Here is a 12246-nt window from a genome sequence, read left to right as displayed (position 1 = left end):
GCATAACGTTTCTGTTTCAGGTGTAAACCAGGTGACTTCCACTTCCTCAATAATACTTTTACAGGAATGCTATAAAGACCTTTGTAACGTGGGAGTTTCTTTAGTGACTGCAAGTTGCAAGTCCTGCTAGGAAAGGGAAAGCAGACTAATTTCTCCCTTGAATTTCTGTTTAAACATCTTGAACCAAGTATGCTGCAGAGATCTGTGAGATATAAATCATGAAGTGTTCACTGGTAGTGTATTATGATGATAGCAGTCCTTGTTTGGGGAGGAATTCTGATCTGAGCACAGTCATTGTGTGATCAGCTAAGGTAACGGGTGTGTCTGTAGTCTTAGCTGATCAAACACTTCAGCTGAGGCCAGGAACTGCTCCTGCTTGTTCAGCTTTTCTGGTGAAGTCAACAGGGGTCACTTCCATGTCACAAATCACGTAGGAACATGCACGTTTCAGTGTGTAACAGTATGACTGCAGGCAGATCTCTGTAAAATTTTTTAATTCAATATTTAGCTATTGAATGTTTTTTTTTTCTTACTATGGAAGGTAAATATCTTGGGGCTTTTCAACATTTTTTTTTTTCTCCAAATTTAACCAGCAAGATCAAATGGCTGCTCTTTGCATAGCCACTTCTTCTGTTTTTTTTTTGGTTGTGTCTTGTAGAAATTAGAAACAGAGTTTTCCTAAGCAACATTTAATTTAGGTTTCTGTTTCAGAAAATGCATGGAAGCTGTATTATTGAACAGGATTTTGGAGCTCAGTGTTTTGTAGTAGTTTTTACAGAACATGCCATCTGGCAGCAGATTGAGCAGTCTTTATCTTATGTATTTCTGAAAATTGGCACTGTTTAAGAAGCTGAGCATTGATATTTAATATTAGTGAAAAGTCTACAAAAAATTTGTTTGAAAAACAAAGCAAAACCAAACCAAAGCCCAATCCTGTAGCCCAAAAATGTCCCACATGAGCCCAAGAGTATGACAACATTAATTGCTTAATCAAAAAATAAAGCTGTACAATCTTAAAGTGATATTTTACCTTGTTGTTGCCATCACCAGTAAGGACAAGATCCTGTTCTCCTGCGGTAACTCTTGAGTCAATAAAGACTTTCTTGTTTTAAGGTTAAAACTTGGGGCAAAGATTTCAAAATGCAGCTTTGTTTCCTTTCAGGAATTTTGAAATGTTTGAGAAAGGAAATGGAGCCTTGTTTACAGCACAGGCAAACTGTTGTAGTGTCACCAGCACAGGAGGGTCTGAGGCACTAATTCAGGGGTGGTTGCAATCAAAGCCTGCTCTGAGTCTGCCCCATATGGCTTTAAAGGCTCCCTTCTCTGCCAGGTTGTTGGATTTGGGTAAATCAGTAATAAGATATGTGAGAGACATCAGTGGTAGACTGAGAGACTTCACAGTTTACTTTCTTCAATGTCAGTGAAGTGATCTAGCTCCTGCAAATATTTTGATAAATTGTGAACTCTGATAAATGTATTTCTCAGCTGTAGTACTGTCTGGCCATAGCTTTATTTCAGATTCTGTAACAAGAAATGGCTGGGGGTCTTTTTTAAATCATGTGTTGTTATGAACTGTCATATAACCTACTTGTGTCTACACTGGGGAAAGGTGGACTTGTAAAATTTGAAAGCTACCTGAAAGATCTACAAAACTGGTTTGTTCTTCTCTAAAGGTACAAGAAACCAGAGGAGCGGAGTCCTTTGATAGCTGCAATGCAACATTTTTTACCAGTTCTGAAGGACAGCTTCATTCAGCTCTTGAATGATCCATCAGATCAGTCTGTCCTCATCCAGAAACAGATTTTCAAAATATTTTACGCCCTTGTCCAGGTAAAAAAATAAACTTTTTACATACTCGATCAATAATTTAAATTAAAGCATTATGCTTTTCCTTAAAATAGTAAGTGACACAAATATTACAATATTAGATTACATCTGAATCATTTCCCTACTACTCAGCTCTGTGAATCACAAGTTTCTGGTACGTTTGATTGTCTTGTGCTTTTACTTTTGTACAGTGCTATTCCTGGTTGGCATTAGATAGATACAATTAGAACTGGCACATGCCATCCTTTAAGATAGAGTGTTTGCTGGAAAACCAATTAGAAAACCAGTTTTCTAAGGACAGATTGTGGAGGCCAGCCTACATAGAATTACCAGTGTAAATAACCAGTTTGGAATGAAACTGTTCATATGCTGTTTAATTCTTCAGAAATTAGTGTAACATCCATTTAAGTAGTGTTTTTAGCATTGCATAAACAAAACTAACTGGAACAAAGACCTCTAGCACCTTTGAAGATATTTAGGATATGGGCTTAGGTTTTGTTAAGTTCTTAAGCATGGTTTTCCAGCTAAATTGCTAATCTTTCATGATATAGCTAAGTGTAGGCAAAGATTTGAAAGCTAAAATTCAAACTGTAAAAGTAACTTGTATTTATTATAAAGCAATTAATTTTTTTTTTCTTTTAATAACAAGTATACATTACCTTTGGAGTTGATAAATCAGCAAAACCTGACGGAGTGGATAGAAATCCTGAAGACTGTTGTTGATAGGGATGTACCTGCTGTAAGTGGCTTTTGGCTATTTACCTCTTTAAGCTTAAATATTTTTCATTCATTAGAATGTTAGAAAGTTTAACTTTTTATTTCTACATTCTTTTTGCTCTAATGATGCCCATAAAATTAAATGAACAAAAAAAAATTAAGCTTAAATGGGGTGTTTTAAACTTGACCAGACAAATTTTGAGAATATGTGGCTTGTATGGGAGTTCAAATTGTAGGAAAACATATTTTGGCTTCTTTTTTCAAAAACTGATTGACTATTTACGTGGCATATATTATGGGATATATTTTTAGATATACTGTACTTCATACTTAAATTAAAAGTGCAAATGGCAGGTTAAAAGCAACATATAGTATATGGTTGTTCGAATTACATGTAATTCGAACTCTCTGTGAGTAGTTGGTGAATATTCTTTTTCTTCCTAAAGGAAACCCTTCAAGTTGATGAAGATGATAGACCTGAGTTGCCTTGGTGGAAATGCAAGAAGTGGGCTTTGCATATCTTAGCTAGGCTTTTCGAGAGGTATTTTCTCTTCCATTTGTATTTAAAAACAAACCAACAAATATTCAAGTCAGTAATATTGCTGCACCCTTGAGTTCCCATACTTACTTCTAATTCTAGGTATGGAAGCCCTGGCAATGTTTCCAAGGAGTACAATGAGTTTGCTGAAGTGTTCCTGAAAGCCTTTGCTGTTGGTGTTCAGCAGGTAAGAAACACTAAATGGAGGGGGATAGTAGGATAAGTTTAGATTCAGTAGTAATTTCTTCTTTCTTTATTTTCTGAAAAGGCTTCTTGCTCTTCTTCACCATTTTTTTTTCAAGCACATTGATATGGAGAGCACTGATGTCTGTGGGTTAAAATAAAAGAATGATTAAAGAAACTATCAATCCACTTTGCACTAACAAGCCCTCAGATGAGCTTCAGTCAAACGTTACCAATTTCTTCCTCCCTGAAAGACATGGGTATAATATTTATGTGGTGTCGTTCACCTTCAGACCTACCTATTTAACTCTGATACAGTTTTTCTTTGACTCAAAGTCAGTTAGTACTGAGCTTTCAGCCTTCTGCAAAAGCCTGATCAAGCAGAGGCTCACTTACAAACAGGTTAAGTCTGATGGTTCCTTTCCACTCATCTCCATGTTTTGGGGTTGCCACTCGTGCTGTGTTTTAGGGTCTGTTATTTAGAAAGCATCTTTTGGACTAAAGCAGTTTCTAAGCTGATGTATGAATGTTATGCCAAACTGTCCTTGATTTACCTTTATTGGAGTAATTTAATGATTCACAAAGTGCTGACAGATGGCAGCAACCTACAGGTTTTTCTGAAGAGACAGAATGGATTGGTCGGGCAGAAATCTCCCTCTCTTGCAGTGTGTGCGTTTAAAGTCAGTAATTTGAATTTTTTGAACTGGCAAGGAAGTTCCCTTCAGTGTTGGAAAGTTTTTTGATCTGATTCTTCTGTGTGTACTGCTGACTTTAGTTCTTTTGAAAGCAGTTTATTTATAAAAAAACTTCAAGTAGTTTTTGTAAAAGTTCCTTGTATTTGGCTCATAAATACATTTATTTTAAGGTGATTAGGTTGTAAATGTAAATAGAATATTAATTTATTAAAATCTCACAGAGAAGAACGTTTTCTTCAAAGCCTTGATCTGAATCAGAAGAACAGTTCTTCAGTTTGTTTTCTTACCTTTATTTTCTAATGAAATTAGACTACAGGACTTGAAAAGGAGAAAAGTAGGGAAACTATCTCCTAAATACACAGTTTTTGAAGGTCATCCAAAGTGCAGAAAACATTTGTCACATTGAGTGTTAGGAAATATATCCCAACATTCTACTCAGACAAGCGCTGTCAGCGTCGCCTTCTGAGGTGCTCATCTGTCACCTGTAGATGACATCAGACAGATAATTATTATATGTTCTTTAAGGCCTCACTGGTTGCTTTGCTCTTTCAGGACAAAATGAAATTCTGACAAAAGGCTATGAGCAAAAGTAGTCTTTGCAAAGATAAATTTAAACAGTTCAACAAAATACGTTCTGTTACTGCATCTAGGAAACACTAAGAATTCCAGTATTTTAAGAAAACCCTGGTTGTTCCTTGTTGTTACAGAATTTTATTTTATTTGCCCTGGAGCATCCATCCCATGCCCTGCTTTTCCTCACTGCGATTCTTAAACCTTTTGTTAATCTTTTAGTATCTTTACTTATTGCATCTAAATCATGACACTGCTTAGATTTGTGAAAAGGGAGGACAAAACCACTTGTCCCAAGTAGCATGGCTGCGAAGACCATTTGTTAGGCCTTTGCTGTCTCCTCATTTCCAAAGGCTGTTCCCCATCATTGCATTGACTAATGATGACTTTAGACTTTTTAGTGTGGTGTTCTGCTACATGGGAGAATATTTAAAAAAAAAAAAAAAAAAAAAAGGCAAACAAACACAAAAACCCCAAGAAACCACGTTCTTCTCAAACTGGACCTTCTTGTATAAACACTTCCACAAAGAATATATATATTAAATTCAAGTTTGCTGAAGACTCCTTGCATTACCAGTACAAACCTCCCTAGTGAGCTGTAATTTAATTACTAGCCATGGTCCCATGTCCATTTCATGTCCTTATTGTGGAGAGCCATAAGGTGAATCCCTGTGAGTAGTTCTGCATGCCACCTCAGGAGAAGAATTGAGGCCAGGAAGCCAAAGGGAGAGGCTGGCTGATCATTCTTGACACACATCCATTCTTCACTCAGCATCTTTGCTGTGAGGCTGCACATAGGCAAGAATCAGGAGACTGTGGGAGTGTAGAGTATTTGACAAATCCAGTGGCTGAGCGTGAATTTCTGCCCCCCAAAGAGTGGTAAGATGGAATAATAAACCTCCGAGGGAAGGGCCCCTGGGGTATGGTGGTGATGAATTAGTATGTGTGGTTTATCTTATTAAAGGATTATATTTTTAAAAGATGTGCATGCAGCACCTGATATGAGCTGCAAATTGCCTTATAAAATTAACAATGACATTTGGTAGAAGGATTAGTCAGTACCCATTTTAGTCTAATGAATAAACAGGGGGATTTTGCTCAGTTTAGGGGGTTCTTATGTAGGCTTGTGAGGGAGGGTAGAATTGTGGTTAAAATGGTCTGTGCTTGGGGTGAGCTATTGATGAGATCTGATTTTTCTAGGTGTTGCTGAAGGTGCTGTATCAATACAAGGAGAAGCAGTACATGGCTCCCAGAGTTCTGCAGCAGACGCTGAATTACATCAATCAAGGAGTGTCACATGCAGTCACCTGGAAGAATTTGAAACCTCATATTCAAGTAAACCATTTTTGGAGTTTAATACTTGATGACTCAGTAGTACATTAGTCAGTCTATTATACAGAGTTTCTACCCTTGCTAGAATTCACATTTCAGGGAATTCTCATACAAATTGCTGGTGCAAAGAGTTTAAGCCTGCTTGGTGAAGGTTACCTTGATACGTGAACAAAGCCAGCTAATTGCATTTTTGCTATCTCTCCTTTGTGCTTTAGTATATTAAGGATTACAGTGTAATACAGCAACACAACAGATTTGGAGATGGTGTTAGCTACTGAATTTATGGCATTGAATTATCTCCACATACATCCAGGGGAGATATTCCACAGTGGAGTGGAATTATCTCCACATATCATCCAGATCCAATGTAATATCTTGTGTTGTATTGTAACTCTCCCTAAAGGTAGAAGATCTCTTTGGTGAACTACCACATAAATGCCACTACATGCAAATAGTTTTAGAATATTAGCATGTTATACGAGGAAATGACAGGATGGACAAAATCTGTGAAACACAGGAGAGAATATAGAGGTTGATTTAGAAGTGCTAACCTGTTTTCATTTTTTATTTCAGGGAATTATCCAAGATGTTATTTTTCCATTGATGTGCTATACAGATGCTGATGAAGAGCTTTGGCAAGAAGATCCATATGAATATATTCGCATGAAATTTGGTGAGAATTTGAAATCTACTTGTGTTAAAATATGATTTCACGCAAAGATGAGATTTTTTTAGGGGTTCTTTTTTAGTGAAAGCTGCAACCATCAAGGCCACAGGAGTTTTTGCCCCGGTAGAAGTATTTAATTTTTACAGTTACAAAGTTTTTGTTACAAGTCAAACAGTCCAGGTCTTGCTAACAATAACTACATAAGTTTAATGTTACTAAAAGGTTATGCTTTACAACAGCTAATATTCCAGGCCCTGGATTTCTAATGGTCTTATGGAATTTCACATGTGGCACAGATGAGAACAGATTTACCCCAATGGTAAATCAAATGTTATGGGGTAAGCCTGGTGTTCCAGACTTGTCAGATTTCACCCCCTGTGGCTTGTTGGGGTTTACTCTAAGTCCTTCAAGGCTGGGGAAGAAAGAAATATTTCAGACTTCCTGAACAAATTCTTCCCTCCACTAGGCCTGTTTATATGGCTAGAACACGGGGTCTTGAGAGGTTTGGGAGTTTTTATACCTCAGTTCCAAGGCACAGACCTGTAAACACTACAGGTATTACACAAGGGTCTGATAATCTTCTTCTACAGATAAATAAGAAACTGAGCATTTTCTAACTCAATTAATTCTGTGTGCTTGCCTATAGAGCAAATAACATAAATGGTTAAAACTTGACCACTGCAACTGCTTCTACTGTTTCAAAAGATTTATCTTAATAAGAAAGACACACAATTCCAAATTAGACATATAGAGCCAGTGATCATGAAGAACACGAAACATGTATCCAAACATCTGTTACTGTTTGGTCTTGGAATATCTGTAGCAAGAAAGCACAATTAACCACCTGAAAGGAAAATTATTGTTCTTTTGTTTCATATTAAATACATTAGGATCATAAAATGTAGTAAAGGACCAACATTTATAACTGTTACATGTTTACTTAACAGATGTATTTGAAGACTTCATTTCTCCAACAACTGCTGCTCAGACATTATTGTTTACATCCTGTAGTAAAAGGAAAGAGGTAAGCTGTTCAAGGATTATACTACAATACAACACTAGCTAAATTTAGTTTATTTGATGAAAGAGCTATTAATAAAAGTTTTACTTTTCTGCTCTCATATCGTTAGTACACTAAAATTTTTCATTTCAACTTTATTTTGTGCTGGTCTATTTGTGATTTTTATATTTGCTGTGCATTTATATCAAAGACATAAAACATCACCAAAAGTCCAGACTTGGAGCAGATTATTAGATATTTAGGCATTTCAGAGCACTGAGAGTGGTGTGTGAGATGATTGATTGGAGTACTTTGACTAACCTTACATGTAATCCAGGTCCTGCAGAAGACAATGGGCTTTTGTTATCAAATCCTTACTGAGCCAAATGCTGACCCTCGTAAGAAAGATGGTGCTTTACATATGATTGGTTCTTTGGCTGAAATTCTCCTAAAAGTAAGTGTAAAAATCTGGTAGTTCTTTTGGTTCTTTTTTTTCCCCCTTCTTTCGTTTCTTGGACATACAGTGTCTTAGAAGAAATGCAAATAGCAATTCGTGCTCACAAGTTTCTGAATTGCTGCCAGGTGTTTTTTTAGATGCTGAACTTAATTGTTTTGGGTTTGTTGTCAGCTTAATTACTCAAATTTTATAGCTCATGTTCAAGTTTAGATTGTTGGTTTAAGTTCCTTTAAGTTCTGTGCTTCTGGTGAGAATTACTACACCATTTTCTGTGCTATGCTTAACTACATTCCCCTTCTTGTGGAAGGAAGGAGAAAACATTCAGTGAGAGGTTGTTCATTTAATGAGCTTTTTTGTGTATAGAGGAAAGGAAATAAAATAAAATTAGTAACCTTGCTCAGTTGGAATGGTAGCAAAAAAGATGCAGGGTATGGACTTGTATTTGGCCCACATCTCTAAGAAGTTTCCCTGACCACTTTTGCTTTTGATACCAGAGCAATGCGCTGCCATTTAAAAGGTGTCTCTAGGGGTCAGAAAGGGTGGGGGAAAAAAGTGTCACTATTTTGACTGAAAATCATAAAAATCCATGTGGGATCCAAGTTTAATTACTATAAAGGATTTCATTGTTGCATAATTGACTTTATTAAAGGGATAAATTTGAAGTCTGAGGGTTTTGTTCAGACTTTTATCATATGTGAATTTTTTTTTTACTGGATTAGAAATACATTTTCCTGTACAGTTTTAAACTGATGTGCTTCTATTCATATTTTGACAGAAAAAGATCTATAAAGACCAGATGGAATATATGTTGCAGAATCACGTGTTCCCTCTCTTCAGCAGCGAGCTGGGTTACATGAGAGCACGGGTAAGAAAGTGTGACATTTACTGTTAAGATACACTGTCTGTTCCAACTGGAAGATTCAGGAATCTTTAACTTTTTCCCTTTAACAAATGCTCTCTTTTTAGCACCTTTTAAATTGTGCACTTATTTCAGAGATTTGTATCAGTCTATGTGTGATTACAGTTACTGTGTAGTTTTAACATGGCTGCAGCACTGTGTGCACGGTTTTCCATCTGTGTCTGGTGGTAGGGTCTATTTGTGTTTTGCATGTAGACTGTACTGCTCACACAAAACCTGTGGCCAAAGATGAACTTGAGATCATAGTACTGGTCTAGTGATGTCTGAAGGACGAGCCTCCCACTGACCAGCCTCCACACTCTCAAACATCTTCATTACTGTATCTTTCTTGTCTTTATTCAACAGTAGTTGTACTTCAGATTCAGTGGTTTGCGTAGGTTCTGAGTATAGGTGTAGTTGATAATCCTGTTCTCAGGTTTAGCAGCTCTGAATTTGTTCAATGTGGGTTTTCTTCAGGCTTGTTGGGTTCTTCATTACTTTTGTGAAGTCAAATTTAAGAGTGACCAGAATCTCCAGACAGCCTTAGAACTCACAAGACGGTGTCTGATCGATGACAGGGAAATGCCTGTGAAAGTGGAAGCTGCCATAGCTCTGCAAGTTCTCATCAGTAACCAAGAGAAAGGTAAGGTAGCCCTCTTTCCTTACAGCTACAGCAAGCTTTAATGGAACAGGTGTTAACATTGTGGTGCTCAGGCAGACTCATTCTCTCCTGATGTTGATTTACTTTTTGTAATTATAATTTGTAATCGTCATAATTGTTCAGCTGGGAAATTTTCTATTGTTTTATATAAATAACATTGTAAATTACATTCTAAGACATTAAAATTATTATAGCATTATAAACAACAATTTCATGGTACAGATAAATCCAGTGTTTACAGCACCTAATAATTGAATCAGAAGTACAGTGGCAATGTAAGCACATCTGTCTCAGGGTATTCATGTTAAAATTTATTTGGAAAAAAAAAAGCTATCTTTATCCTGGCAGGTTTTATATGGCTTAGTATTCCCAAAGCTGACATAAAAGCCAGAAAGCAACCATAAATTCTGTATTTAATACCCTAGGTAATTTGACAAAAATGTGTATGTACCATTCCTGTTGAATTAACATTTGCATGGAGAAGTAATCTTGCATTCTATAAAGACTGCAGAGCTCTGGTTTTCATACTTCAGTTTTGATCCTCTTGGTATACAATTTTATTTAAAAACTCTTCTGAATGTTAGTATTGCTATAATGATTTATACTGTCCATGTTTTTGGCATACTAATGCTGACGCATTAAGTATTAATAAAGTATATATTGAATTTCTTACACTGATCTGTGGTTTTCTAAGGATGTTAATCAAACATTTCCATTTGTTTTACAGCTAAAGAATATATTACTCCATTCATTAGACCTGTAATGCAAGCTTTACTTCACATTATAAGAGAGACTGAAAATGATGATCTTACTAATGTGATTCAGAAGATGATCTGTGAATATAGTGAAGAAGTTACTCCAATTGCAGTAGAAATGACACAGCATTTGGTGAGACTTTTGGGTGACTTGGGAAGATGCTTAATATGTGAAAGACTGGTATTTAAAATTGATAGTTTACCATCAGTGAGTAGCTGTTGTTACTCCAGTCTGCTGAAGGGCATTGGTACAAGTAGTTTTCTTCTACATTTAGACAGTCTTTCCTCAAAACTGGTTCCTAACTTAAACCAAGTGGAAATTTCTAAGAATGATTCTAGAAATGTTTGAGAAATCTTTGTACGTATTTTCTCCTGATAGTGTTAATAATGAAATTGGTAGCATGTTTTAGGCAGTCTCTGCAATGTGACTGAAGTTTTCTGGTTTAAAATAGTAAATTAAGGACCAGATTTTTTAATGAAAAATTTGGTGTGAAAATAATGTTATGTTGTCTGTAATGTGAAAGTAAAATTGAATCTGCAGGAGAAATTCAGAGCTTGAATGGCTATACATCTAGCAAGTTGTACTAATGGTTCCAAAAGCAGAGGTCAGCTCAGTGCTTCCCTGTTCCAGGCCCTTGCCTTGGAGTTTAAACAGAATTGTTTGCATGTCCTCTCTGGGAATGCCTGCAAAGTTCAGTCTAGTTCAGCTACCAACCAAACCTCGTGTTAGAAGAACTTGCTTGTAGAAAGTGTATTCTTTTGCATGTGATGTAATGTAATTTATATTTTTATCGTTAATAATTTTTATTTTATTTATTATTTTTATGAATAGATAAAGGATAACAGCTCTAATGGCTTAACATTCAAATTTTATCATCTTGAGAAGAAACTCTGGAATGGAGCAGTCATCTGCTAATATTCATATTTTCTTAGCAGAAGTACTCTTTAAATTGTGTAGGATGTCAGACTTCCACAATTCAGTGACATGTTTATGGGTTGTTCTGCTATTACGTGCAGGCAATGACATTTAACCAGGTGATCCAGACTGGTCCAGATGAAGAGGGCAGTGATGACAAAGCAGTGACAGCAATGGGAATCTTGAATACTATTGATACACTTCTCAGTGTAGTTGAAGATCACAAGGAAGTAAGTAAAAATTATTTTAAAGCTAATATATATTGTCTAAGACACTGGAAGTCTTTAATACTTCCATTGTTTTTGGCATTACTACTTGAAAAACTTGTCTTTTTGGCCAAAAAGATCTTAAAACAGAAAATAGAGAAGTACTTATCATGTAACAAAGTTGTAACAGAGTGGATCATATTTCTAATGCAGTGAATGTGGTAATAGAGCACAAATGCCACAGTATTTCCCATAGGGATCCGGGTTCCTGTTCAAATAGGGGAAGCAATGTGTCTCTGGCAGCTCAGCTGAAACAACCCCTCTGATTTGATGAGCTCTGCCCTTCAAACAGAGCAGTTATCTCCTAACACTGACTCTGCTGACTGAGTTTGCTCCCTGGGACAGAATGGATGTCAGTAAATACAGCTCTTGTGGCTGTGCTCAGTGGTGGGTTGTTGTACCTGCCTGGTCTGCCCTGGAGAATTCTCCGGTGTGATGAAAACTCCTGTTACTTTTTTTTGTTATACTGAATGGACTAACTTCTGTCCAGAGGACAGCTAGTTCAAAAGATGCTATCCCTGAGTAAAATCCTTCGTGACAAAGTCAGCTACTATTTCTTTAATAAATAAGTTATAGTTTTTTTAGTGACTAAGGAGTTCAGTAATAAACTGTACTCTCAGGACTCTGAAGACTTTACTAAGGAAGCAGCATAATACAAATTCTCAAGGGTAGAATCCAGTGCTGCCACACAACAAACCAAGGAGCAGTTCATCTCACTTACTTGTTGCTAAAGCTGCTCAGCAAGCTTTTCACGTACTTGTTTT

The 12246-nt window shown here is 36.4% G+C and overlaps 1 protein-coding gene and 1 non-coding gene across 2 annotated transcripts in view; both read left to right on the top strand.

Moving 5' to 3' along the window:
• IPO7 (importin 7) overlaps positions 1-12246 on the top strand; it is a 35525-nt gene that overhangs the window by 12555 nt on the left and 10724 nt on the right. Inside the window, exons 5-16 of the mRNA XM_027651283.1 lie at positions 1674-1830; positions 2477-2566; positions 2991-3085; positions 3185-3269; positions 5731-5865; positions 6436-6535; positions 7477-7553; positions 7867-7983; positions 8762-8851; positions 9362-9527; positions 10273-10433; positions 11318-11446. Of these exons, the coding sequence (XP_027507084.1) occupies positions 1674-1830; positions 2477-2566; positions 2991-3085; positions 3185-3269; positions 5731-5865; positions 6436-6535; positions 7477-7553; positions 7867-7983; positions 8762-8851; positions 9362-9527; positions 10273-10433; positions 11318-11446 (1402 nt within the window). The remainder of the gene's footprint in view (positions 1-1673; positions 1831-2476; positions 2567-2990; positions 3086-3184; positions 3270-5730; positions 5866-6435; positions 6536-7476; positions 7554-7866; positions 7984-8761; positions 8852-9361; positions 9528-10272; positions 10434-11317; positions 11447-12246) is intronic.
• On the top strand, positions 9035-9216 carry LOC113950960. The gene has a single exon (XR_003528948.1). It is a non-coding gene; the product is annotated as a small nucleolar RNA SNORA23 (small nucleolar RNA).

This window comes from Corapipo altera, unplaced genomic scaffold (genome assembly GCF_003945725.1).
Source record: "Corapipo altera isolate COAL_440 unplaced genomic scaffold, ASM394572v1 78, whole genome shotgun sequence".
NCBI classification, from domain to species: Eukaryota; Metazoa; Chordata; class Aves; order Passeriformes; family Pipridae; genus Corapipo; species Corapipo altera.
The sequence above is the reverse complement of the archived record's forward strand: the minus strand, read 5'-3'. Positions and strand labels throughout refer to the sequence as shown.